At 50.0% G+C, this 27,180-nt stretch overlaps 2 protein-coding genes and 1 long non-coding RNA gene across 4 annotated transcripts in view; 2 read left to right on the forward strand and 1 right to left on the reverse strand.

Annotated features, from left to right (window-relative positions):
* The window catches only part of LOC131829039 (uncharacterized), a 114,053-nt gene that overhangs the window by 11,743 nt on the left and 75,130 nt on the right, over positions 1-27,180 (reverse strand). Inside the window, exons 9-13 of one of the 2 annotated variants that reach the window (XM_059170374.1) lie at positions 22,380-22,481; positions 22,249-22,290; positions 13,757-13,816; positions 12,635-12,775; positions 344-1,164 (exon numbers count right to left, since the gene is read on the reverse strand). In XM_059170374.1, the coding sequence (XP_059026357.1) occupies positions 1,124-1,164; positions 12,635-12,775; positions 13,757-13,816; positions 22,249-22,290; positions 22,380-22,481 (386 nt within the window). In that variant the 3' untranslated portion in view covers positions 344-1,123. Of the gene's footprint in view, positions 1-343; positions 1,165-12,634; positions 12,776-13,756; positions 13,817-22,248; positions 22,291-22,379; positions 22,482-27,180 lie in introns of those variants that run through there. The other variant, XR_009352689.1, reaches the window with a different exon arrangement.
* On the forward strand, positions 277-3,615 carry LOC131829043 (uncharacterized). The gene is made up of 3 exons (XR_009352691.1): positions 277-351; positions 725-749; positions 3,459-3,615. It is a non-coding gene; the product is annotated as an uncharacterized LOC131829043 (long non-coding RNA).
* On the forward strand, positions 5,249-8,612 carry LOC131829037 (uncharacterized). Its single transcript, XM_059170371.1, has 3 exons — positions 5,249-5,355; positions 5,741-5,817; positions 7,031-8,612. The coding sequence occupies exons 1-3, from the start codon at positions 5,333-5,335 to the stop codon at positions 7,912-7,914; spliced, it is 984 nt and encodes a 327-aa protein (XP_059026354.1). The 5' UTR covers positions 5,249-5,332; the 3' UTR covers positions 7,915-8,612.

Below are 27,180 nucleotides of genomic sequence, written 5' to 3' on the forward strand. Positions count from 1 at the left end.
TTGGGGGCAGGCAGTAGATGTGCCTTGGAGAAGGACTATTTCACAGCTACTCCAGGCCCTTGTAGCTCCAACAGGAGGCAGAGCTTCTATTCACGTCCCTGCTCCTCTCCAGGACCTTTCATCCTCCATCCAGGAAGGGCCCACTGCAGCTCAGTCCATACTGATGAGCTCCCCACCTCCACACACATGTCGACACGTGCACGCCAAGCAAAGCTCCCCGAGTGATTCCCGAAGAGTCCCATCAGGGTCCCGACACTCTCTGTGTGTATCCACCTAGATCCCCTCGATAGTCTGTTCGATGACCTTGACGTGGACAGCACAGAAGGAGTGGTCCCATTTTTTACCAAGGTGGTAAGTTAGCCTTCCTTCAGGTGAGGTACAGCATCCCTTGTTTCTCTGATACTTGCAATCAGATCCGAACACCTCACCACGTACAATGTCCTTGGTGGGGAGATTCTTGAGGGAGCGACTCTTAGCCAGGGACACCCCATTTCAAAGACCCTGCAGGAAACAGCAGGTTTGGTTACCGTCCACAGGGTCCTTAGCTTTTTCACGGGTGCTACTGACACCGCCGTGCCACCTAATGGACCCAGGGCATGCAACCTCTAGGTGGATTCCATATCACTGCCCATGACCCTGCCCATCACCAAGAGACCAAAAGAGCTGTGCACACAGGACGAGGCAGGACTTGATGTTCATCATGTCTTCTTTTCTGAAATCACAGGTGGCCCTGCTGGAAAGGGAGCATGGTAAGTATGCTGTCCTCTAGAGTCACTCATTGCTTTCGAGCAACCTGGACAATGGGCAAGGTGGGGCCTCTTTGCAGGCTCCATCATGAGAGCTACCCAGAATCCAGATCCTGTTGCAACGAGACTAAGGGTCATGTTCCGGACCGAGACCCGAGGCCTCGTGACTGTGGCCCTGGAAGCTACCGTGCTGCTCTTAGGTGCTGTAGGATCGGGTGCTGGGCACGAGGTCTGTTTCCATGGGAATTCATGTGCTGTGATTCGCAGGGTTGGTGTGTGTGTGTCAGGTGGATGAATGCTGTGCTCTCGAACGTGTCTGGTCCCCTCAAAATGGCGATTAATGGTGTCCACGTTCTCAGGGATGTTTCCCATCACTGTCACGTCATGAACGTCCATTCATGGGAAAACTCTTCAACACCTACAATTGAAAGAGGTGTTCTTTCCTTGCAAATACACATCAATTCCCCCAGAAAACAAATCCCGTCGCTAACTAGGAAGGGCTAGACTGGGCCCCAAAGACACAAGTGTGTCTTTCCCAATCCCTGTTACTGAGTCAGTGTCCATGCTGCTCTCCTGCCAAGCTAGGTCTCGGGCAAGGATGGTCACAGCACCACCCTCTTGACACTGCACTCACACACACACACATCTCTGCATCAGAGGCCCCACGATGCGTCTTCCCAACCTCATCGGAAACACTGAGTGCGAGGACACACTTCCTCCCTTCTGCAGGTGGCTTCCGGGGCAGCCGCGTACAACAGCCCGTTCGGGGATGACCTGCACAAAGGGGTAGTGGCCAGGGAACAGATGGGGCCAATTCACTCCGTGTTTCTCCATGGAGATCTACCATTTCCCTGCAGATACTGTGTCTAAGAATGCAACTGGCCTTCTCCCAGGGAAATCCCACACCCACCACTGGTTCTTGCTGGGGATCTTGGAGGTGGGTCCAAAAGGTGTCCTATCCAAGGGGGAATGAGGTGGTCTTCAGGGACTGAGCATCACTGGGGGCACCTGGGCCCCCTCCATGCAGGAACGAAGGGTGCTCTGTGCTTCGCAACGTGGCCAAAGAGAACCTCAAACCTCAACAGGTGTGACAGGACAATCACCACCCATTTTGCTGGCCATCTGTCCATGCAAGAGGGCCTTGTTAGATTCGGAAGGATTGAGCCAAGAGACAACTCAAGGGAGTTCAGTGCCTGGGAATGGAAACAGAGCCAAATCAGGGTTTCAGGGTTCTTTGGCAGCCAACAAGACTTTCTCTCATGAGAAACATGTATTGGAACAGAATCTGATTTTCCAACATCTCTTTTTCTCACTCGCATGCGCGGGATCCAAGGGAGTACCTTTCGCTGCTCTCCGAGGACACTCAACGGGCTTTTCCAGGGTAGTTGCACCAGTCTGCATTCCATGAATTGCATACAAAGTCTCTAATTTTCTGCCTCCTTCCAACATGGGTCCTGGGTTTGAATTCCTGGTTTGGGTCCTCGCCACCCTAACTGACAATGCCACAGCTCAGCATTCTTTGGATTCGCATTGCCCTCACGATGCCTTACGTTGAGCATCTTTTCGTACGATGTCTGTCTGACTGGCCGAGTCATTCGTTCCCTTTGCAGCACAGACTATTCCAGTCTTTTTCTCGATTCTTTCATTTGGTGAAATCCCGGTCTTTTTTATTTGGTTGGTTTTCTTTGTTGTTCTTCCTTTTTGTCAGTGAACACACCTTTTCTGAAATAAGGTTTGCCAAGGGTGTCTCCAATCTGTGGGCTGCCTTTTCACTCTGTTCACTGTTTCAGAAGAGGATGCTTTTCCTGGGAGGTCCTCTTGGGAAGGAAGCATCGTGATGCCAACATGAGCGCATTTCCTTGGGCATTTCTCTTCTGCTCTCAGGTGCCCCTGCCTATTTGTATGCCAGCACCCTCCTGTTGGCTCAGGGGAGTCATCCAAGGTATTGGAAGGTCAGCTTCTAGAGACCCACCACCGACTTCTTCATATTCAGAAACGTCGTGGCTCGCTGTGCTCCTTTATGGTTCCCTTATCTATTCTAGCAGCTCCTCTGTCCCGAGAGCATCACATTGTATGCTTTAGATCAGTGCTGCACGGAATCTGATCCCCATTTATTCTAGGAACTGGGGCTTCACCTTAATCTCTTCGGGTCCAAAGACCTCCAGCAGCGCCTGGTGGGTGTGTGTGAGCCCGGGAACGTCTTCCCTTGATCAACGTCCCTGTCAGGCCAGCCACTGATGCCCGAGCAATACGCGGGAGAGCAGGCCTCCTCTCTCGCTCCTGGTTGGTGTCTAGTGCTGAGTGATCCAGGAAAGAGTCTGTCTAGGATCCATCATAGACGGTCATTTATTATCTCAGCGCAGTAAACGGAAATCATCAAGGGAACGAAAATGTCCAGTTGCTCACTCCCACTAGCCACACGTCAAGAGTCCCATAACGACTGGAGTTTCTGATGGTTGTGCTGGGAGGGGACAGCGGTCATGGGCATGCAGAACTGACACTGAGGTGACTGCTGCAGCGTCCTGGTCTCATTAGAAGGCATGAAACTCCAATCCCTGTCTCCTCCAAGAGCTCCGGCTCCGCCAGCCCCGTGAACCTCTGAGAGCACTGCAGAAGGGTCAGGCAGATGCTGCACGGCCCAGAGACATCTCAACGCACCTGGGATGAAGGGGTGAGGTGGTTTCTCTCCTAACGGCATTGCTCCTCTTTCAGTTCTTACAGATCTACTGATAGAGAGCATCGAGGACTACTCCTTCAGTGAGGACGAAGTCTCTTCAGGTAGGGAATGGCACCGAGGAGGGGAACACTGGGACAGGGCTCCCGGGAACATGGGGTTGCCCCTGCCGCTCTGGAGAATGAAGAAGGTGGGTCAAAAACCACCAAGGAAAGGGATGCTCTGGCACAGGCATGATTTGCTCATGTCACGGTTTCGGGATGAAAAGAACAGACGAGGTGTCCACGGGCCTTTAGGGTAGGCTGGGTTTGTCATCACCACTCGACTCCTTGCGCGGCTCCTTGAAGGATCTTTCCCATCAAAGCTGCTCCTGCCTTCTTTGGCCACGCCACATGTCAAAGCTTGGCCTCGTTGCTCATGGCCTCTCGGGAATGGTGCACAAGAGATTCTGCATCATTCTTGGCATGGGCCCAGACCTGGTCATGCTCAGGACTTGGCGGCCCCAACCGCACTCTCCTGGGCAAGAGACACTACCCGACACTCCGTTCTGGTCTGAGCCAGGAGGTGTAAGACAGGTCTAAATTCTCTCCCTCATAACCTCCACTACCAAACCATCCTAGTTCTCTCCACGCTGCTGTACTTCAAGGGGACGCCCAGAGCTGCAGAAGGGAAAGTGTACTTCCCCTGGGTTCACGACACAGGCTCCCGTAAATCGGAGCTTCTGCCAGCCTTCACACCCCAGCCGAGTCTGACCTGGGGACGTGTTCCCAAGTGTGGGATGCCCCCATGCAGCTGCCCTGGAGAACCCCTGTCGTGGGCCACGGTCCCCCGCGCCTGAGTGAAGGGGCTGCTGGACCTACTTCACACACTTGCTGCCCAGGGTCCACTCTACCTCTCACTAGCTGGCGTCGAAGCATAGCACAGAGCCTCTTGGAAGCAGGGCCAGGGAGTCATGGTTCCTCTCACAAACTCACCTCGCTGGACCACAGCCCTGGCCATGCTCCCCACTCCCTAGGCATGCCCAAACGGCAAACGTTCCTCAGGCCTCCCCAGGGCCCTACAAACACCCCGACCCCGTCCATTCCTGGCAAGCCTCAGCAGGAGCACTGGCAAGGAATCCCATGTTTCAGTAACCACACCGCTGGACGTTTTCCAGCCCTGAACAGCTGAGGGCGCCTGCACAATTTCCCATGCTCCTGTCTCCATTCAACCTCTGTAACACTTAGGGAAACAGAGGGCGTTACGTTCCCTGAAACACGTCCTGGGAAGGTCATCCCAGTCCCTGGGCAGACATGGGCTGTGGGGACGTGGTGGGCCATCTCTCCTGGCACTTCCCCAGCAATCCCAGACCCATGACAGCTGCTCCCAGCACAGACAGATCGGGGGATTGATTCCAGGGAACGCAGGATATCTCCTCTCTTTCCTTGGTGGCACCCTCCTGGACAACAATAGGACTGGTGGAGCTTGGCAGGGGGAAGGACATGGAGCATCTCTAGGGGAGGAGGAGGAGGAGGAGGAGGAGGAGGAGGAGGAGGAGGACGAAGGAGAGCAGGGAAGGACAGGAACAAGGACAGAGGAAGACAAAGTCCCGCAGAGGCAGTCTTAGGGACAGTGACAGCCTCCAGGGGGGAAAGGATCACACAGCCAGCCTTCCGGTTCTTGGAGAGAATCGAAAGTGGGAAGAGCAGGTGGGCAACCAGAGACCCCCTGTACCCTGCGGAGATCAAACGACCAAGGCCAGGGAGGACTCGGAGCTAGGGACGCACCCTACTGAGGGCAGAGCCCAGCATCCCCAGAGCAGCAGGCCATGGGTCGTCACCTGCACTAACTCCCCTTTGTTCTCTCTCTGGACCAACCCCAGCACCCTCGCTGCTCCCTAACCCGAAGAAGGATTCCACAGAAGACGATTCCGATGGAAGGAGCCACCCTGCGCCTGTAATTCACTTCCACCTCCATCTCTTGGGCTTCCTCTCTCCTCTGTCCCTAACTGCCTCCGCCCAGCTCTTCCCCTTTCCCTGCTTTGACGACGCCAACCCCGGAGGCCCTCGTCTCTGGCAGGCACTCGGGCTTTGCATGGGAACTGCTGCATGAAATCCCTGGGAAGCCCTCCTCACCCCTTTCCTACCATCACCCTGACCCCTCACTGCGGACTCTGGGAAGCAGCCCCGGACAGCAGAGCAGGGAGGAGGGCTGGGAGTCGGCAGGGCACGGCTCACCCAGCTGGAGGGCCTCGGGAAGGGAGGCTGGGCCTGGGTGTCCCCACTTGGTTCTCTGATGCCAGGGAGTCTGTGCTCATGTCCATTTCTGCTCTTGCTCTCAGCTCTCAAGAAACTTTCCTTCGGTGGACTTGGCGCAAACGACAAGGGAAGCAGAAGAAGAGGAGGACTCGGGAACGGGGTGAGTCGGGCAGGAAAAGGGGCCGGTGAACATGGACACACCTTTTCTCTCGTTGCCCCATCCCTGTTGTGGGCACCTCGGCAAACAGCACAAAACCCGGGGTGCTGCCCTAGCCTCTGACCACAAAGAGGAGAGGAGAGGAAGATCCAAGTCCCTGCGGCACTAGGAAGTCTTGAGAACATCCCACAGGGAACCTCCACCTGATCCCTACAACTCCCTGTGGTGGTTGGGCGCTGTTGTCCAGGAGCTGCTGATCTTGGAGGGAGGGCCCTGGCTGCCTGGAGGGACTGGACCCCAGGCAGCCTAGGCACGGTGACCTTCTGGCAAAGGGCTCCACGCCCCCCATTGAGCCCCTCCCTCTGCACGACACAAGCCTTGCCCTCCCACCCTGCAAAAGCCAGCAGACGGCTTGCTCCCAGACGACACTAGTCGCGAAGAGACAGTGGTGCGGTGGCCTCATCTCCCACTTCAGGCACATGAGAAATGAGCAAACAAGACAGGCCCCCGGGCTCACAGGAGCAGGACAGCTCACCCCTCCCAGCGCTGCATCCCTGTGGGCAGGGAGTCGGGCCCGGTCTCCAGCTGAGTCATGTCTCCAGCCGGCCACTCCCATACAATCTGACCAACACCTCCAGTCCCCCGAGCCTCCAAGATGCCTCGTGGGAGATAGTGGGTCCCCTCATGGCACATTTTGATTTGTGAGTTTCATACTCTAGAGACTCACCTCGATCCCTCAGTCGGCAGGGGAGACCCACCAGGGAAAGGCCACCCTGCCTATTCCCACCTTGCCCAACACCTGCCCACAGCCCGTGGACTGTGCGAACCCACTTCCCATGGGGGTTGGGAGCACGTCGTCTCTCCCACGCCACCTGCAACACTCATGTGGGCAAAGGCTCCCCCCACAGAGAAGGGCACGTACAGGGCTCTCAGAGAGGCTGGGGAAGGGACAGCCCAGCAGGAGGAGGAGGACCCCGCCGTCATGGAGGAGGACGCTCAGGGAAGGGGCCTGAGGGACCCTGGCAGTGTAGCCTTCATTCAGCCCCAGGGGGCCCACAGGAAATTCCCCTTTCTTCAGGTCATGCATGGGTTCTGCAGGAAAACCTCCACCTCAACACCTCAGAAGACACGTCCCGCAAAACCCCACAGGCCTCTGGTAAGGCCCAGGCCACACGCCACTCGCTATCTCACACCACTCCACCTGTTGTCTCCACAGCTGCGCCACAGGACAGTGTGCCCGCCACCCCGAGGCACCAAAGGCTCCTGGGGTGCTCCGACAAAGGGAGCCAGGAGGGCCCTGGGGCCCCACTTGCGGCTCCGATTTGGGCCCGGAGGAGGATTCGGCATGAACACACAGGGAAACACGCCTGCAGGAACGGCTCTCTTACGCCTGACCTCCGTAGGCCAAAGAGACGACTTCTGGGCAGCCCACCAGAGGACAGCACTGGAGCCCCGAGGACGAGACGAGAGGACCCTCTGAGTCGGCCGCCACACCCAGAGCTGGCTGCCCGGGACCTGCCGATGACGGACACGTGGAGCACGAGGCAACCACCTGGGCCCACAACAATCCATTGTGTGGGGAGACTGGGCCGACCTGGGGCTGGGCCCACCTGGGACTGGGATGGAGAGCAGCCTTCCCGTCGTCTCCCCTGTCTGCTGCAGGGGCTGCTCCTCCTCCCGCTGTCCCCTGCAGACCCCGGCAACCCTGCAGAGCATGACACATGCAGGACGAAGCGGCACTGCCAGGGTCCCTTGATCACCCTGGGATCGACTCGAGGGGCAGCGGCCCTACCCCTGCTGGATTCCCCAAGGGTGCCGCACCGGAACCGCCCCTGTCGCATCGACGCACAGGACCGTGACCAATGCTGGGCTCAACACTGGCAGCGGCCCCACAAAACGTGCCCCGCTCAGCCTGTGTGTTTGGCAGCAGCAAGAGGTTTAGGGAGGAGAGGCTCTCCCCTGCACTCAGCGGCCTCTTCCATTTACAACTCTGACAGCAGAGGCCTCCCCGAGCTGGGCCTCCGCCACCTGACCAGGAACGACCCACGCGGAGGGACAGCTCTACGCCCCTATTCAGCAGGAAGAAGCTACAGAAGATGAGACCGTCCTCCTTCAACAACCTTAACCACGCAATGCTCCACCCTGGTCAGGGGCACACGAGGAGGGAGGGGAAGGCTAGCTGAGCACCAAGCAGGAGCTGGCACGCCACACCGCCCCCCCAACCTGGGATACGGGGGACATCCCTCAGGCGCTCTGACTGCCCTCAAGCTGAGGAAAGGAAAAAACAGATTCTCCCCAGATGGCAAGACCGGAGTCTCCCTCGGTTTGTAAACGTCCTCGTGATTCTGCAGGAATCAAGAGGCCCGCTTAATGAGAGGCTAGCGACCTGCCAGAGGCCCGGATCTCCGTTTCCTGAAGCCCTGACATCTCTCTCCCCTCCACGACACTGAGGGAGGCTGAGGCCGAAGGAAATGTCCGTAGGACAGAGTTTCTTTTCAAACCTGCAGTCCCTTGAGAAGGACCTGTGAGAGGAGGAAGGTAACATTCCTCCAGGAAGCTCCCAACCATCTTTCAATTCATGCCTTCCTAGCGGGAAAAACCACCTTCCCTTCACAAGAGCAAAGTCAACTGTATCCTCGGTGTCCTCTGTCCACCTGCCACGTTCTTGCAAAACTTCCCTTTTGCCTGACCTCCCCCAATGCCATCCCAGAGAGTCAGCCTCCCGTCACGACCCCAACAAGCAGCCCTTTCTACCCAAGGGTCATATCCCTGTGCTTTAATAAAAACCACCTCCTGCCAGCAAAGCCATCTCAAGACTTCTTTCTTGACCATCGGCCTTGAATACTAACCTCCTTCCTACATCAGTCCTGTCTCCTGTAGGGCTCCTGTGGAAACAGCCCTGCAACACGGGCCCAATTCTGTCAACTCTTCCGACTCCATCCACCTCACCCGCTGCACATTCTGTGTCCTCCGAGGACTGGACCCTTCTGTGGTTCTTGCACTCAAACCCTCACATGGCCCCTCTCTCGGTCCTCGACGTGGTTGACGTTGCCCTTCTGAAACTCCCCAGCATCCCTCCCTCACTCTCTTTGTCTCGCAGGTTTATCTGGTCCAAAGGTTCTCATCACCAACACCCTACAACCGGTTTCTGCTCCTGAGTAAAGGACTCCATTCCTTTCCTTTGTCATCAAGCTCAAATCTTACTCTCAGATGTTTGTCTCACAACTTTCAAATTCTTCTTTCCCCTAAGGCCTCTCTACCAGTTTCTCTTCTCCCTTTTGCAAGCCGCCGTCTCTCCCACCCTCCCTCCCTCCCTTCCTTCCTTCCTTCCCTACATGATCTTTTCGTTCTTTGTATTCCTTCCTCCCTCCCCCTCTTTCCTTTTCTCCTTCTGTTCTGTTAGTCCCCACACAGCACTTCAGTACTTTTTCACCTAGTGTTCCAGGACTCACTCACTGTGTACAAGACCCAGGAGCTCACGGCAATTCGTTCCCTATTATAAAGGATGAAGGGAGACCCACACGGGGGCATCTCAAAGGTCGGCTTCTCTGCAAGTCAACGGGAAGCTTCAGGGTCATGAACCCTGGCCTTCCACACTAGAGCTGGACACGGGCTACGCTAAGCATTCCCCACAATCTCCGGTCTTCCAAGACCCTGAGCATATGGGCTGTCCCACCAGAAACCTGAAGAGTTTCATTTCTCGGCTGAAATGGGTCTCGCGTCAAGCCGCCGCCCGAGTGTCTGGAAAAGTCACTGGCTTCAGCACGACTCACGGGTATCTAGTCTTTGAAACAGAAACATCAAAAATTTAATCAGCAGTTGACGTGGGGTTTGATGCTACCATGTAGAAAGATCTAAATGAATTCCGGAAAGGAACAAGGCACGCGACTACAAGTGGCCTACAGGGGTAGACGCAGCGACCATTCCTGAAGGGAGGGGCTGGAACGCGTTCCTTGAGTCAAGAAGGGAGGAACGTGAGGGAGCGATCCTGCCACAGCCCCTCGTGTTCTGGCCACTAGCAGAGGGTTCACACTGCACAGGAACCCGGGCAATGCTGGAGCACAGCACGGGAGAGGTCTCACGAGCCTCACTCACTCCAGGTGTGCTGTGTCCTGGGAAGACAAGCCTTGTATTTGCTGACAATGTGGAAGAGCCTTCAGCCATGTGTCCCTGATGCCAGGGACATCAGAGCTCGTTCATCCTGGATCGCAGCACACCCATCTACCCAGTGTGGGAGAGCCTTTAGTCGGGGCTCTAACCTCGGGAGACACGAGAGAACTCACCCTTCCGAGGAACGGAGACATGATACACATGGGGGGAACAACTCCAGGGCAGTGCTCACCTCTGTACACAGTAAGACCACTGGAGACGCCCCTCGGGGATGGAAAGAAGGTGGGGGACCCTTGCTTCAGAGAGCTCTGCTCTTCTTCCTGCCCAGGAACTCACACGGGGTAGAAGCCATGTGCTGGGATTGCTGCACAAGAGCTCACAGCAACATACATCCGTTCGAGGCCATGGGCACGTTCCCACAGACAGAAACCGGTTGAATGTCATCTTCAGGGGAAAGCATTTAGGCCAGCCACACCCTTAGCCAGCACCCGAGGATCCACACCGGCAGCCACCCCGACAAATGCGGTCAATGTGGAAGAGCCGTTGGATACAGCTCTCACATTTGGAGACACCAGACAATTCAGAGCGGAGAAACCTGTGTCTGTCACCACTGGGGCCCCGCCTGTACCCAGAGCGCCCACCTTGCTCACCGCCACAGAAATCACACAGTACAAACCCTTGTCTCCCGTCACTGAGGCAGAGCCTTCAGCCAGAAGTGGGCCCTTTCCCAACACCAGAGAACTCACACGGGGAGAGCCACCAGCGCGGTATCCTGGTGGAAGAAGCTTCAGGTGGGGTTCAGGCCTGAGGCTCCCGCTACCATCTCAGAGTGTGCTTCATCCCTCACATGGGAGCGAAGGTGCAGGCACCCCTGGGACCCCCTGCATCATCGCTGTGGCTGAATGCGAGGACATCCCATATGGGAATCCCATTCCTCACGGAGCCAACCCAGGAAGGACCTGAGAGGATTCGCACACAGGAAAATCCTCCCGGTCTGATGAGCAAAGGAATGGGCTCAGCTATCCCTTCTTCCCTAGCCAGCAATGACACCCTCACACCGAGGAATCACTGATCCCAACACAACGAAGGGAAATTCTTCCCTGGACACTCCCATCAGCAACTACCTCCTAAGGAATTCCTCAGGGTGACTCTGAGATACAAACTCAGACACTGCAAACACATATAACAGGGCCCCGTTCTGAGGGATGCGGAATGCGCTATTCCAGTAACCAATAGCTAGAAATCAAGCACATCTGCTCTGATCCAGGAGTACTTCCATAAAGGCCAGTCTCACCAAACAGCGCGGGTCTCACAACCGTGCACAATATGCCAAGTAAGAACAGGGGACTTCTCCTTCAGGAGCTCTCACAACAGACACAGGTACTGTCCCTTGGTAGGAAGTGGGATCACGGGAAGTAACACTGCCTGGGATCCATGAGAACATCAAGTCGAGGGTGAACTCAGAGTCTCAGAACACAAGGTGATAGAAGTATGTTCACAAAAACATGAACCTATCGATGTATATAGATCGCAAGGATGAATGGCCACAAGATTCAAAAAACACATGGTTTGTGATCTACCTCTCATGTGTCCTTAATTCTACTAATATTGTCCTCACAAAGCGCAATGGATTTAAAAAATAATTGCATGCTTAGAAATATATCTACTTCACTTATTGGAGATCGACAGAGCTAGCGAGGGAGCAAGAACAGCTGGGGTCCGGCAGCGGAGAAGAGAAAGAAAGGTGCCCAATCCAGGGCTTGATCCCCCAGGATCCAGGGATCCTGACCTCAGCCAAGGGCAGATGCTTACCCAACTGCGCCACCCGGGGGCTGGCAAATTAATTTCATCTTTTACAAAGATGCTCTTCTGGAAGACAGGGCACCAAAACCTCCACAGTTCAGCATCAGGCAGTGAGGGCTTCCTCCCTGTCTATGAGAACATGGGAGCCAAAGGTTTTTCTCCACCACCAAGAAGAGCTACATATCTCTGGGCCTGACAGGGTGTACAACCACTGCAGATGTGGAAATACTCCCCGATTCGGTAGATTTTGAACAGGAAGGCGTTCTTACAGTCCCTTCCATAAAGACAAAGCCTGTCCAGGAATGCCTGCGAAGTTCTTTCAGTTAAGGGACCAGCTTTTGGCTTTGGGTCAGGTTATGATGTCAGGGTTATGGGACTGAGCTCCGTGTCAGGCTATGGAAGGCATGTGGAGCCTGCTGAAGGGTCGCTCTCATCCCCTGCAACACCCACTCCCCTGCAAAAAAAAAAAAAAAAAAAAAAAATGAGGAGAGAGAGAAAGAACATGTGCGGAAGTCCACTCAGACATCCATTTGTAAAGATGCCTGGGATTCTTTGCTCTAGAAGAATGGCCCAATAAAGCAAGTGTGGGCAGAAAGTCGATCATCAAGAGAATATCTATTTATAAGGACAGGCTGCAATAACTCCGGACTCTGCTAAAAGGGGCAACCTGGAGTTCAGAAGTCTTGTGTGGGGCAGGGACTTGCAGAACCTTCTCCACATGTGCCACTATGTCATCTTCCCCAAGCAGCCGACTCTAGACATTCTGGTTAACGGTACATCTCCATGTTAATCGACAAGAAGAGGCTCTCTTTGCCTCTGGAAGAAAGACAGAAGCCGGCACGAAAGACACCCAAGTCAAGGCCTGAACCTCAACCCAGGTGGGAGGTTCAGAACCAAGACAACTTACCACTGCGATGCACGTGCACCAGGGAGATGACAGCGGTCACACTCCTGGACGTGCTGCACTTCCACCTGCACTGAAGAGACAGAGGCCAGACGCTTTGGATGCTGCCCAGCAGGCCACGTCCCCTGAGCCTCGAAGCACCACCTGTAAAAACAAGGAGAGCATTCAGTCGAGGTCTCAGGACCCGCACGTGGGGAGACACAGAGTCACCCATGACGGAAGCAGGCCCCTCCGTCCCAGCAGGGAGTGCAGGTTCAAGGAGGCCAAAACCACAGGGCCCCGCCATCTGTCAAAGTCTTAGCATTGCTGCTGGAAGGCCTTCCCCTAAAGCATGCTTCGCGAATTGGCTGCCAGGAGTTCCATCAGGCTGAAAAGGGCCTCTGGTCTTTCCTTGCTACAACATGTCTCATGGGCCCTGGTACTCAACAAAAAAAAAAAAAAAAAAAAAAAAAAAAAAGAAAGAAAAAAACACGACTGACTACCTTCCTCTTCCACAACAACCCTTCCACTTCAGGGTCGTGGCTATGGCAGAGTTCACACTGTGCGCATTTTGCCCTGATAAACGCCAACCCTCCAATAAAGCACAGAGCAGAGAGTCAGGCTTGAGCACCCTGGTGAGCTGGCCGGCTGCCTCCCTCCCTCCCTCCCTCCCTGGCTCCAGTCCCTTCCTATAAGCATCTGCCTGGGCCCTGGGACTCTGGCTGTGCCCAGGTACCCCGGGCCCTGGGTACAGGCCATCAAAAGGCAGTTGAGGGGCTACAGACTCCAGCCGGCCAGCCCTGTGCTCCCCTCAACCCAACCACCGTTGTGACCAATGTGGGCCCAGATGCCAGATCCAACTGCAGACCCCGCCTTCCTGCTCAAACACAGGGTCGCCCCCGAAGCAAGGCACATCGGCCCCAAATAACCTGCCCCCTTGCCCCCACCTCACCGGGCTGAATATCCCCTGGGGACAGAAGCCCCAGAAGACAACACAACCTCCATTCCAGGCAGCGCATTTCACTCGTCCTCAGGTCTTGCACAGGTTGTCTGATGGGTCCATTAAAACCCGCCTACGTTATGGCCCGCGTGCTGCTCTGATGTGAGGAACCCTTCACCACCCCAGAGTTTGAAAGGTCACCTGACCCATTTCGGAGGGCTGTCCCAGTGACCACGCCCACTTCTCCTGCCAGCCTGGGACTCTGCCTGCAGAAAAAGAACAAGAAAGAACAAGAGTTGGTGATAAAGGTCGTGAAGAAAAAGGAACCTTGTGTACTGATGCTGGGGATGAAAACTGGTGCAGCCATTATGGAAAACAATGTGGGGGTTCCTCAAAAATTTAAAAATGCAACTGTCATATGTTCCAGTAATTCCATTACTGGGTATTTACTCAAACAAAATGAAAACATTTGAAAAGATACGTTTATATTGCAGCACTATTTACAGTAGGCAAGATATGGAAGAGCCCGTCAATAGATGACTGGATAAAATGACGTGGTGTATATATAGATATATATATAGAGAGAGAGATAGAGATTATATAGATATCTAATAGACTAGTACTTGGCCAGAGAAAAGAATGGAATCTTAACATTTGCAACAACATGGATAAATCTAGAGGGTATAATACTAAATGAAATAGGTCAAAGAAAGACAAATATCCTATGATTTCAATTATATGTGAAAGTTAAGAAACAAAACAAAGCATAAAAGAGACCCAAAAAAAGAGACTCACAAATATAGAGAACAAACTGGTAGATTACTAGAGGGAAGGTGGGTCGAAAGAGGGCATGAGACAATGAGGGTGTATCATTTAAAAGGAAAAACAAAACTCTATCTGAAGTCAATATTATTGTCTATGTAGAAAATCTCAAATATCTTATAAAAAGTAAAAAAAAAAAAAAACTATTGGAAGTAATGAGGAAATTACCAAAACATCATAGGATACAAGGTCAATATAAAAAGGTCAACTATTTTCCTACATCTGAATAAAGAACTGAATTCCAATTTTTCAAATGAAAAAAATACTATTTACAATACACCCCTAAAAAGGGTACTCAAGTATAAAACCTAACACAATACATATATACAGGAAGACAAAACTGATGGAAGAAATCAAAGATCTAAATAAATGGAGATAGAGCTCGTATTCATCGGTAGCAAGACTCAATATGGCTAAGACGTCAATTCTTTCCAACTTAATCGATAAATTCAATGAAATCCAAATAAAACCTCACAGTTATTTTGCAGATAATGACAAGAAGATTCTGAAGTGTACACAGAAAGGCAAAAGATCTAGAAGAGCCAACACACTGGACACCTGGGTGGCTCAGGTGGTTGAGCATTTGCCTTCAGCTCAGGTCATGATCCCACAGTCCTGGGATGAAGTCCCGAGTCAGGCTCCTTGCTCAGAGGGGAGCCTGCTTCTCCCTCTGCCCTCTGCCCTCTCTGCCTGTGACATCCCCTCTTTGTGCTCTCTCTGCCAAATAAATAACATCTTTTTAAAAAGTTTTTAAAAAATAGAATAGCCAACACAACGTGGAAGAAAAATGAGAATTCACATCACCTGGTCTTGAGACTAACTATAAAGCTACTAGCCACCAAGACAGTGTGTTAGTGCTGAGACAGACACACAGATCAACAGAACAGATTACAAGGACCAGGAATAGAGCTACCAAAATAAAGTCAAACATTTTTTGGACAAAGGCACAAAGGGAATAAAAGGAGAAAAAATAGTCTTTCAACAAATGGTGCTCGAACAACTGAACACTCATGCAAAAGAAATGAAACTAGACACAGACCTTACACAAGTATTAACTGAAAATGAATCAGAGGGCGCCTGGGTGGCTCAGTGGGTTAAGCCGCTGCCTTCGGCTCAGGTCATGATCTCAGGGTCCTGGGATCGAGTCCCGCATCGGGCTCTCTGCTCAGCAGGGAGCCTGCTTCCCTTCCTCTCTCTCTGCCTGCCTCTCCGTCTACTTGTGATTTCTCTCTGTCAAATAAATAAATAAAATCTTTAAAAAAATAAAAATAAAAATAAATAAAAAATAAAAATGAATCAGAGTTCTAAATGTAAAAATACAAGAATAAAGAATCCAGGAGAAAAATCTCTAGGACACTGGTTTGGGGGATGGGTTTTTAGATTCAACAGCAAAAGCATATTCCACGGGGAAAAGCATGCGTTGGGTATTATTAAAAATAAAGTCTTCTGCTCTGTGAAAGACATTTTTAAGAAAATGAAAGGATAAGGCACAGACAGGGAGAAAATATTTGGAACACAGATATCTAATCAGGGCTTTGTGTCCAACATCACAAAAGAGCTCTTAATGATTCATAATAAGAAAAGAAATGACCAAATGAAAAATGTGCAAAAGATTTGAACAAACTCTTCACCAAAGATATAAGGGTAGCAAATAAATACACAAACAGATAGATGCTCCACATCACCTCAGTGGGAATATGCAGACACCATGACACAGGTACTGGAATGGTTACATCAAAAATAATGACAGTGCCAATTTCAGGTCCAGAATCAGAACAAGATTCTGATTCATAGTTGGTAGGAACAAAAACTGATACAGCAACTTTGTAGAAATAGTTTGGCAATTTCTTGCGAAGCTAAACATACATACATACATAACCAACACAGCAATTTCACATCCTATGTTTTTGAAAACTTATGTTTTAAAACCTACATGTGATTATTTCTAGCACCTTAATTCAAAATGGTCCCAAACTGGGAGAATCAAGCATCCATGGGTTAACCACTCTGAAACCATGTATGCAACTCTGAAATCATGTATGTGTATTCTGGAATTGAACTATCCAATAGATGAAATTCTGATGTTAGCTGGATTCTCACTGTTAGTGCAGGAGATTACAGACAAGCAAGGAGAGAAGGTTAGAAGGTTAGAATGCTCCATCTGATAATGCTTACAACAGTGTGAATACTTAGCTTACTATACATACAGATGGTTACATATTAAAATATTTATAGACACGTGTATATACATGAGTGAGTATACACATATTCCCTGTTCAGTTAGCTGAAGAGGGTCTTTGAGCAATGACTTAACAGTCACAACAGACACACCTAGTCCCCCAATCCTGGTTTCTCATACTATGCTCCAATGAAAAGAACCAGAACTACTTAGGGGGAAAAAATGGCTAATTCTAGGGCAAGAAACACATAAGATGCACCTGGAAAATCTACTGCCACAGAGTAAGGTAGAAATATTCAAACAATAACCGGGTATGTCAATAGCTACAGGAAGCGACAGAAGGTGATTTTAAAAAAATTTATTTACTTGTTTTTGAGAAGGAAAAGGAGAGAAAGCATAAGCAGCAGGGAGGAGCACAGGGAGAGAGAGAGAATTTCTATTTATTTATTTATTTCTTTGACAGACAGAGATCACAAGTAGGCAGAGAGGCAGGCAGAGAGAGAGGGTGAAGCAGGCTCCCTGCTGAACAGAGAGGCCAATGTGGGGCTCGATCCCACGACCCCGGGACCACGACCTGAGCCGAAGGCCGAGGTTTTCACCCACTGAGCAACCCAGGTACCCCGAGAGAGAGAATTTCAAGCAGGCCCCACACTCAGCAAAGAGCCCAACCTGGGGATGGATCGCAGGACCCTGAGATCATGACCTGAGCCAAAATCAAGAGTCAGACACACTCAACCAACTCAGCCACCCGGGTGCCACTAGAAGATGCTTTTACTAACCAACCTGGAACAACTTGAGCAACTAAAGGAACAAGGTGTCATTGTACTAGAACCAAAATATAAAATAACTAGCCATGAATTCGTGCTGATATAAATGGATTAGTAAATAGGAGAGAACAGAAAAATCTCCTATGCAGAATTCCTGATAATTTATGTACATAATTGTGTAGCTACTCCAACAGGAAGGAGGTATAGTGTAAGTGGTATAGTGTAATAGCCCACTTCCTTCCAAGGAGTACAGTATGAGGACAGAGAAAACCAAGTAGTAAGTCATGTCCAGAGCACTAACCCTTGATATGATAAGACCAAAGGACATTTTATCTCCGTGGTCTTCCTCCAAGAAACCCATAACCTCAGTCTAATCATGAAAACAACAGCAGAGAATTCCCAATTGAGGGACATTCTACAAAACACCTAACTGTACTCCTCAAAACTGCCCTGGTTATCAAAAACCAGGGAAGTCTGAGAAATTGTCACAGCCAAGGGGAGCCTAAAGAAATGACTAAGTGAAAGGTCGCATTCTGAAACAAAATACCTGCATGGGGGAGAAAACACCAGCGTCAACTATCAAAAGACAAATCACATCCCATAAAATAAGAGTTTGCAACCCATAAAATGGACAAGCACTAGTATCCCTAATCTATAAAGAGCTAGACACTGAAGAAGAAGAAAAACAAAAAAAGCCACAAACCTAAGAGCAAAATGGGCAAAAGATATGAAGAGGGTTCACAGAAACGTAAATACACCTTTCAGATACATGAAAAAATACTTAACCTCACTCATAGTTAAGAAGCTTGCAGAGATAAACTTCATAAAATACCATGTTTCTCTTTCCACGGCCCAAATTCCAGAAGTTGAACCACATGTTCTACGGGTGAAGCTGTGGACAAACAAGCACGGATGCGGTGTCGATGGGAGTGACACAAAATGGTACCACAATCCTGAATGATCGAGTTATCAATTCTATGCACCCGTTGACCTGGCAGCGCACTTCTAGGAATTTATCAGATAGAAAAAACCTATACGTACAAGGTCATTCACTAGAACATGGTTTGTAATAGCAAAAGGTTTGAAATAGTGCATAACTAATAATAACCAGTTAACTAACTATGGAACGTCCATGCTTGAATTACTGTCAGCTATAACAAAGAAACAATACATGTTCTGTTTAGATACAGATGTCTGGGACAGGCTTTTAAGAACTGACAAAAAAGCAAAGAAGGAACAGAAAATCATGTATAAACTCCTTACTCAAAGTGTGGCTCCCTGAGCAGCAGAGTCTGCTTCACCTGGGAGCGTTTTAGAAATGCAAAACCCAGGGCCCCCACCAGATCCACTAAATCAATATCTGCATTTTAACAGGATGCCAGCGGTGTACAGCTGCATCTAAGTTCGGAAAGCCCTAAAGATGATGGATTCCCTTCTAAATAACAGTAGGGGGCATACAAGAGTATCTTTTACCTGAAAAAAGCAGCACTGGTAGGACAAACAAAACAGACAGATATCTACAGCAGGAGGACCATAACTCCAGTTTGTCTGGGACTGTCCCGATATAGCCAGTTGTCCCATTATAACTTTATGGAACCACTTTCATTCTCAGTGGAAGTGTCTCAGTTGAGATGAAAAATGTCACCCTTCCTAGAGGGAACATCACTTAACCTTTAACCATGTTATTACTAATTCAGAAGTATTTTATTAAAAAGAGAGAGAGAGAGAGAGTGAAGACCAGTCAGGAAAAAACACAGACTGAAGAAAAGCAGTGAGCCAGGATGGTTGGGCAACAAACCCAAGGAGAGGCAACGTCTGGGGCAAAAGGGAAAGACAACTTTGTGAGGAACAGTAAGGGGATGTATCAGAGTTAAGAAAGGAAAGCTAGCAGGCAGGTTTCAGAAACAACAGAGACTGAGGGTTATGCTGCAGGATGGTCAAGTAAGACTAAAGCCAAAAACTGGATTTGACTACAATTTGGTAGCTTTTTCCAGAGCTGACTCAGCTGAATGTCGAAGAAGCAAAAATGCATTCATGAAGTTGAAATATGAATGAGAAATGCAGAAACCAAAGCCGGAACAGGCGGCTATTCAAGCTAGAGATGTGAACAAGCGGACACAAACACTTAGGGAGAGTCATCTGGAGGACACGTGGTCCCTCCATTCCACCAGATCTTCAAAGTCCTATTCCTGGATCAAGCAGGACCATGAGAGAGCTGTCCACTCAGGCCTCATTGTTCGGTCCCCTGAAAAGCATCCATACACTTCTAGTACAATGCTGTGTCTACCAGATATGATTATAGGCTATCTTAGTGTTGTTATTAGGAAAATCAAAGGAAGTTTTACAACTTGCACAACTCTGTGAAATTAAGAGTCCTGCTTCTCATTCTACCAACTGTTCTTTGAATTTGCTTGATATACTTGATACACCTCCCTTCAAGTAATTCTTGCCTATTTCTATCTTTTCGGTTTTATTTTTAAGATTTTATTTATTCATTTGACAGACAGAGATCACAAGTAGGCAGAGAGGCAGGCACAGAGAGAGAGGGAAGCAGGCTCCCTGCTGAGCAGAGAGCTCGATGTGGAGCTCTATCCCAGGACCCTGGGATCATGACCTGAGCCAAAGGCAGGGGCTTTAACCCACTGAGCCACCCAGGAGCCCCTCTATTTTTTTGTTTTAAAAATATGAATCCTTTCAAATTTTAGAAAACTCATTTTAAAACAAAGTGGAATCAGGTAACGTGATGCCCCCAGCTTTATTTTTGTTTTTCAACATTTCCTTAGCGATTCGGGGTCTCTTCTGATTCCATACAAATTTTAGGATTCGTTGCTCCAGCTCTTTGAAGAATACCAGTGGAATTTTGATCGGAATGGCATTAAAAGTATATATTGCTCTAGGCAGTATAGACATTTTAACAATGTTTATTCTTCCAATCCAAGAGCATGGAATGGTCTTCCATCATTGTGTGTCTTCTTCAATTTCTTTCATGAGTGTTCTGTAGTTCCTCGAGTACAGATCCTTTACCTCTTTGGTTAGGTTTATTCCCAGGTATCTTATGGTTCTTGGGGCTATCGTAAATGGAATCGATTCTCTAATTTCCCTTTCTGTATTTTCATTGTGAGTGTATAAGAAAGCCACTGATTTCTGCACATTGACTTTGTATCCTGACACATTGCTGAATGGCTCTATGAGTTCTAGTAGTTTGGGGGTGGAGTCTTTTGGGTTTTCCATATAAAGAATCATGTCATCTGCGAAGAGAGAGAGTTTGACTTCTTCATGACCAATTTGGACACCTTTTATTTCTCTTTGTTGTCTGATTGCTGTTGCTAGGACTTCTAATACTATGTTGAACAGAAGTGGTGAAAGTGGGCATCCTTGTCTTGTTCCTGATCTCAACGGGAAGGCTGCATGGTACTGGCATAAAAACAGACACATAGACTGTGGAACAGAGTAGAGAGCCCAGCTATGGACCCTCAATTCTATGGTCAATTAATCTTCGACAAAACAGGAAAAAAATATACAGTGGGAAAAGGCAGTCTCTTCAATAAATGGTGCTGGGAAAACTGGACAGCTATATGTAGAAGAATAAAATGCGACCATTCTCTTACATCGTACACAAAGATAAACTCAAAATGGATAAAAGACCTCAACGTGAAACAGGAATCCATCAGAATCCTAGAGGAGAACATAGGCAGTAATCTCTTCGGTATCAGCCACAGCAACTTCTTTCAAGATATGTCTCCAAAGGCAAAGGAAACTAAAGCGAAAATAAACTTTTGGGACTTCATCAAAATCAAAAGCTTCTGCACAGCAAAGGAAACAGTCAAAAAAACAAAGAGGCAACCCACGGAATGGGAGAAGATATTTGCAAATGACAGTACAGACAAAAGGTTGATATCCAGGATCTATAATGAACTCCTCAAACTCAACACACGCGAAACAGGCAAACGTATCAAAAAATGGGAAGAAGATATGAACAGACACTTCTCCAATCAAGACATACAAATGGCTATCAGACACATGAAAAAATGTTCATCATCATTAGCCCTCAGGGAGATCCAAATTAAAACCCCCTTGAGATATCACCTTACACCAGTTAGAATAGCCAAAATTAACAAAACAGGAAACAACATGTGTTGGAGAGGATGTGGAGAAAGGGGAACGAACCCTCTTCCACTGTTGGTGGGAATGCAAGTTGGTGCAGCCTCTTTGGAGAACAGTGTGGAGATTCCTCATGAAATTAAAAATAGAACTTCCCTATGACCCTGCAATTGCACTCCTGGGTATTTACTCCAAGGATACAGATGTCGTGAAAAGAAGGGCCATCTGTACCCCAATGTTTATAGCAGCAAGGGCCACGGTCGCCAAGCTGTGGAAAGAACCAAGATGCCCCTCAACGGATGAATGGATAAAAAAGATGTGGTCCATATACACTATGGAGTATTATGCCTCCATCAGAAAGGATGAATACCCAACTTTTGTAGCAGCATGGACGGGACTGGAAGAGATTATGCTGAGTGAAAAAAGTCAAGCAGAGAGAGTCAACTATCATATGGTTTCACTTATTTGTGGAGCATAACAAATATCATGGAGGAAAAGGGGTGTTAGAGAGGAGAAGGGAGTTGGGGTAAATTGGAAGAGGAGATGGATCATGAGAGACTATGGACTCTGAAAAACAATCTGAGGGGTTTGAAGTCGCGGGGGTGGTGGGAGGTTGGGGTACCAGGTGGTGGGTATTATAGAGGGCACGGATTGCATGGAGCACTGGGTGTGGTGAAAAAATAATGAATACTGTTTTGCTGAACATAAATAAATTGAAAAAATTTTTTAAAAGTAAATAAAAAAATAAAACCCTGTCACAGACCCCCCCCAAATAAATGAATAAATAAATAAATAAAACAAAGTGGAAATAAACAAACAAAAAGCTCACCTGGGATGTGTTCCTTTTCTGCTCTGAGTCGAGGAGGGAGAGCTGAGGAAGAAGGAAGTTAGAAGAGACTTGGCCTGCCTTGTAGTTCCTGGATTTACCTAACTACACAGCGCCACATACAAGATACTTACATGTCCATGTGTGGCTCCGATAGATGTTGAGCTTAGACATGATACTCTTCACTGAGTGAATGTAAACAATTGTTCCTTCTGGATTTATCATCAATTTAGGTTCTGTGACACAGAAAAATTAAAAACATGAGAAGATGAGTTGAACATTTACCAGTAACCTAAAGGAGGAAACACTATGGCCTTTTCAGAACTGATGTGGGAAAAATTAAAAATTAAAAATCTCAAGCCACATTGTTATTCTGTTTTCCTGTGAACACTATTAATCCCCTGAGGTCAGAAAATCCAAGAAACTCTGGAAAAAAGAGATGGGGGTGTCGAAGCCAAGATAAAAAAATAAATGTTTAATGTTGGTTTCTTACAACTTTCAAAAGGTCATTAAATAAGAAACTATCTTTGACTTAATTAAACTATCTATGACTTAACCCACTGAGCCACCCAAGAACTCCTGGAGAAACTTTGTGAAACAATCTCATATAAACAGAGGAGTTTTCCAGAGTAGCAGATAGTGAAATGAACATTTCAGTCTCCTAGGTGCCCTCAGGAGTCTCCTTTTCTGAATGTCCAAAAATGCAGGTAGTTAACATACAGCGCAGTATTGCGTTCTGCAGTACAACTCGGGGACTCATCACTTCTCTCCACCACTCAGTGCTGACCACAACAAGTGCCTTTCTCAATGCCTATCATCTAACGACTCCTCTCCAACCCACTTCCCTCCATGACCCCACAGTGTGCAGGGATGCCTTCACCCTCAGAGTTCTTTCATGAGCCATCGCCACGGTGACCTGATGACACGCATCCATCCTTCCGTTTCAACTGTCACTCTGTGAGCCGAGGCCGTGGCGGTTTGGTGAGCGGCTGTAGAGGTCCCCACGATGGGGAATCTTAACTGCTGTTGTACGGGTATGTGCCTATCGATTTTCTCAATTCTCTTCTCTCGAGCTGGTTGCCTCCCTTTCACAGAGACAGGCTTCTTCCCTTTGGCTTTTCCGCTCCACCCTCTGATTCCTCCACCCGGTTCGATGCCTGTGCTTGTTCGTTTGTCTGGGTGATTTCGTTAGGATTTCGTGGGGAAGCTGCCATCCTTAAAGTACTTCTACGTTCAGAAAACCGTACTCTTTCTGAATACCCATTTCGGACACAGTCCTAAAGGGACAACACACAGGTCACACGCCACACTGCTGTCCCCGGATCAGGAGAACCTTGGTGCGACCCAGGCACCACATTTGAGGGGGAGGAATTGCCGGTCACCTCTTCCCGATGGACACGACAAAATCGGAGAGGAAGGGTCAGCGGTCGAAATGCAGCTGTTTTTAGGAGAGACCCTGGAAGATAGCGGGGTGGTCTGATGGGTTGATGTGCAGGGTTTCACGGGCCGTCTGCTTGATGCCGGGGAGTGCACGGGAACGGGCTGTGCCACCGGGTGGGTGGACAGAACACATGGCAGTTGCACAGTGGACTGTCTGCTGGTCTCAAAGGTACTGCTGGGGCTGGGTTCTCCAGGCCCGGCCTAGGGAGGGAGACAGGAGACTGTCCGCTTAACCTACAGTCTCCAGAGGGGATCAAGAGACCTGAGAGTAGACAGGGGATGCTGGCAAAAATGAGAGAGTAGGGAGGGACTCACGCCAGCCAGGGTAGCCTCACTTCCATCCAGGCTCCTCAGAGCAGTCCGCATGGCAAGAGCGGGCCCCTCAGCATCATCCGTCTCCTTCCTGAAACCAACCACCCCACATGGCCAGCCCACATGGCCACCTCCATGTTCGTTCGTACCATCGACTGCTCCTCGGGACTGGCGAGCTCAAGGCAAGCGTGTTCTTGGTGGGGTCAAAGTGTAACCTTTGGGAGCGGAAGGCAAGCGAGTTCTCGACGGGGTCCTATGTGACCGTTGGGAGTCTGAATCACCTTGGGAGCCAAGCAGAACCCCAGGAGCCGTGGGCTGCAACTGGCCTTCAGGACAGCCTTGGCGACTGGGCTGACCTTGCAGAGAGGTGAGGGAACGTGGCCCATGCTACCCGTTCCTGGTCCTTCACTAGGGCCCCACTGGGCAGAAACCGCCACATAGTTGATGTCAGGGCCCCAAACACAGATGTGAGTGAGGACTGAGGCTGGTCTCGTGGCCCTCGCTCTCCCCTACAGAAACACTGGCACAGAGGAATTTCAGATTGTGAGGGCAGCTCTTGGTTCAGGGCTTCAGGACCTTTCCTCAGGGGCCGTGGGTTGGTGTCAGGGGCTGGGGGATCTCCGGCCACAGGGAAACGACAACATTCCTGTCCCAGATCAATCCTTCATCAGGGCCCTCCACTGTCCTCCACTGTGGCTTCAACCACAGCCAGCCATCTAGCTGAGTCCCTAGGCGGTCCCTTCCTCAACACCTGCCGAGCGGCTGGGCAGCATCCCATACTCCCTTAGGTCCCAGGTGCTCCTTGGACTCAATCACTAGGGACACCGTGGCGGCACACTAACGTCTAGGCCGGAGGGCAAGGAAGCGGGCACAGAGGGTTCTGGGGAACACTCTCGGGTAGGTGTGGCTGCTCAATGGCTGTGACTGAGGCCGTCACGCGTGCTCACGGCACTCTGTTGCGTTTCTGTCCTGTCTCTGCTCCATACAAGCCGTTGCCCACAGAACCTGTGGGTGTGGGAGGGGGCTGAATTCAGAGCACAGCACATGGTGACCTCTTCCTAAGTCCCACCTGGAGGGAGGAATGCCTGCTGGGCACCTGGCGAGTAGGGGCAGGAGACGGATGGACCAGAAGGAAAGGATGTCCAATCCCCCTATGGGCTCCTGACGACAAGGTGCCGACACTGTTCTCTATTTCTGTGCGTCTCCCAGAGATCTGTGGGGAGTGTCTCCTCGAGGATGTGGAGACGCCCCCACCCACACCCCTCCCTCCACGAGGACCCAAGAAGAGAGTCCGGTTCTCCTTCCATGATGAGGTGTACATCATCAAGGACACCAAGGAAGGTACCTTGGGGATTGACTCATTACGTAGATTGGAGACGCATTCTGTCGTTCACTAGCACATACATAACCGAAGCCTTTAAAACTGCTGAGACACATTGTCCTCCGATTTCACTGGTAGCCATTGTCCTCTATGCCGTCCGTCCGTCCCCTTTTAAGTCCACAAGTCACGATGAGATCCTCATTCAAATTGGACCCAAGGGGCACAGGAAAAAAGTGTCTACTAGCTGAAGGGATAGATCTTAGGTCGTTCTGGAACACACAGGTCCCTACAGGTCTCCCCAGGAAACATGGTTCTTAGATGTGTAGGAAGGAAGAGACTATGCTTTCCGCTGAACAGAAAAATGGGCCAGAATACGACAGGAGGTTTCACGATGTCCCCCCTTCACTTCCGCCCATTAGCCACATCTTACATGGGTGTGCTACGTATCTTCAATGGAACAAAACGACCTAGCCACATTTGGGGAACTCAAGTACCCAGTACATTCCACGTGGTTACCGTTCTACAAATGGGGCCAATGCATTCGGTGACGTCTTCTCATTCTGGAAACACAGAAATCTGCGCACTAATGTCTCACACAGCTGGGTTCCCAATAGCCCCAGACAGGCACTGCCCCCAAATCCATCACAGGAGGAAAGAACACATTCAATGGCATCCATACACATCATGGAGTGCAATTCAGGCGCAAGAAGAAACAAAGGTTTCCAATATTTTACGAAACAGATGGGCCCTGGAAACCTAACACGCATTTTGAAAGCAAGCACACAAGGAAAGAGGTACATTACATGATCCCAGGCTTTGAGGACACTCCAGTAGGGATATTCGGAGACCCAGAAAGTGGAAGGGACGGTGCAGGGAGGAAACGGGGAGGGCCGGTCATGTCGTCACGGGTACAGAGGTGCCATGAGATAGGATGGCAATGTTCTCCCCGTAGATGGCAGTGCGGTCTACAAAGCATCACGGATGTCAGCACTGTCACCGAACGGACGCGTACTAACAAATACAACCGTCCCCAGTACTTAGATTCCATCACCGAAAAACCCACTACTCCAAGGCACGACAGAGGAGCGATAGGGTCACACAGCAGAGGTGCAGGGGAGACAGCTGAACAGGCCCCATGACCAGCTGAAGAAGTGGCAAGCTGGCTTGGCTTCACAGTGGGCAGGAAGGCTCAGGGGACTGCGCCCTGAAACCCAGGGTGCCTTGAGTGTTTCCCAGACAGACGCTGAGAGTTCCCACTGATGACATCCCCTGCGTTAGAAAGCCAAGGCCCCATTTCCCTTTTCCATCCTGCTCCCCTCCTCTGTGTTTTGTGTACAGCACTGTGTACTGTCTCTACCACTGTGTCCAACACTGTTGGCCCACTGGCAAGTTAGGCCTTGCTTGGTCACCCTTCACGTCCATTCCCTCTGGCCCCGCATCCACATCCAGCAGACTTAACTCCCCAAGTCATTCCTGAGTAGCGCAGCCAATGTCCTGACAGCTCCTCTCTGTTTTCCTAGACCGGGTGGAGGGACAGTCCAAGGACCTTCCTAGGGGCTGGAAAAAGGAAGGTCCCCCAACTCTCCCTGAGGTAAGCTCACCTCTCTTTCTCAGAGACATAAATGGTGCTTCCTTGATTTCTTCCATCAGTGGAGTTTGATGAACATCGGGCACTTTACCTCCCAGGGGAAGGGGGCAGCAGCCTCCCCTCATAGAAGAATGCTGGGTCTGACCTCTTACGCACAGTGGACCCAAAAAGGGTGATGACACAGGACAGCCTCAGTTACAAACTCCATGGGATCAAACACCTTCTTCAGCAGAAAAGGTTTCTCCTTGAAAGAGAACGTTCTGTCTGTTGATCA

The sequence above is a fragment of the Mustela lutreola genome, chromosome 4, assembly GCF_030435805.1.
Source record: "Mustela lutreola isolate mMusLut2 chromosome 4, mMusLut2.pri, whole genome shotgun sequence".
NCBI lineage: Eukaryota > Metazoa > Chordata > Mammalia > Carnivora > Mustelidae > Mustela > Mustela lutreola.

Bases quoted from the DNA above. Each gene is read 5' to 3' on its own strand.
- LOC131829037 (XM_059170371.1), top strand. From the start codon at position 5,333: ATGGAAGGAGCCACCCTGCGCCT. The intron at 5,356-5,740 runs GTAATTCACTTC...TCTTGCTCTCAG, and splicing joins GAAGGAGCCACCCTGCGCCT to CTCTCAAGAAACTTTCCTTC. The intron at 5,818-7,030 runs GTGAGTCGGGCA...TTGTCTCCACAG, and splicing joins GAGGAGGACTCGGGAACGGG to CTGCGCCACAGGACAGTGTG.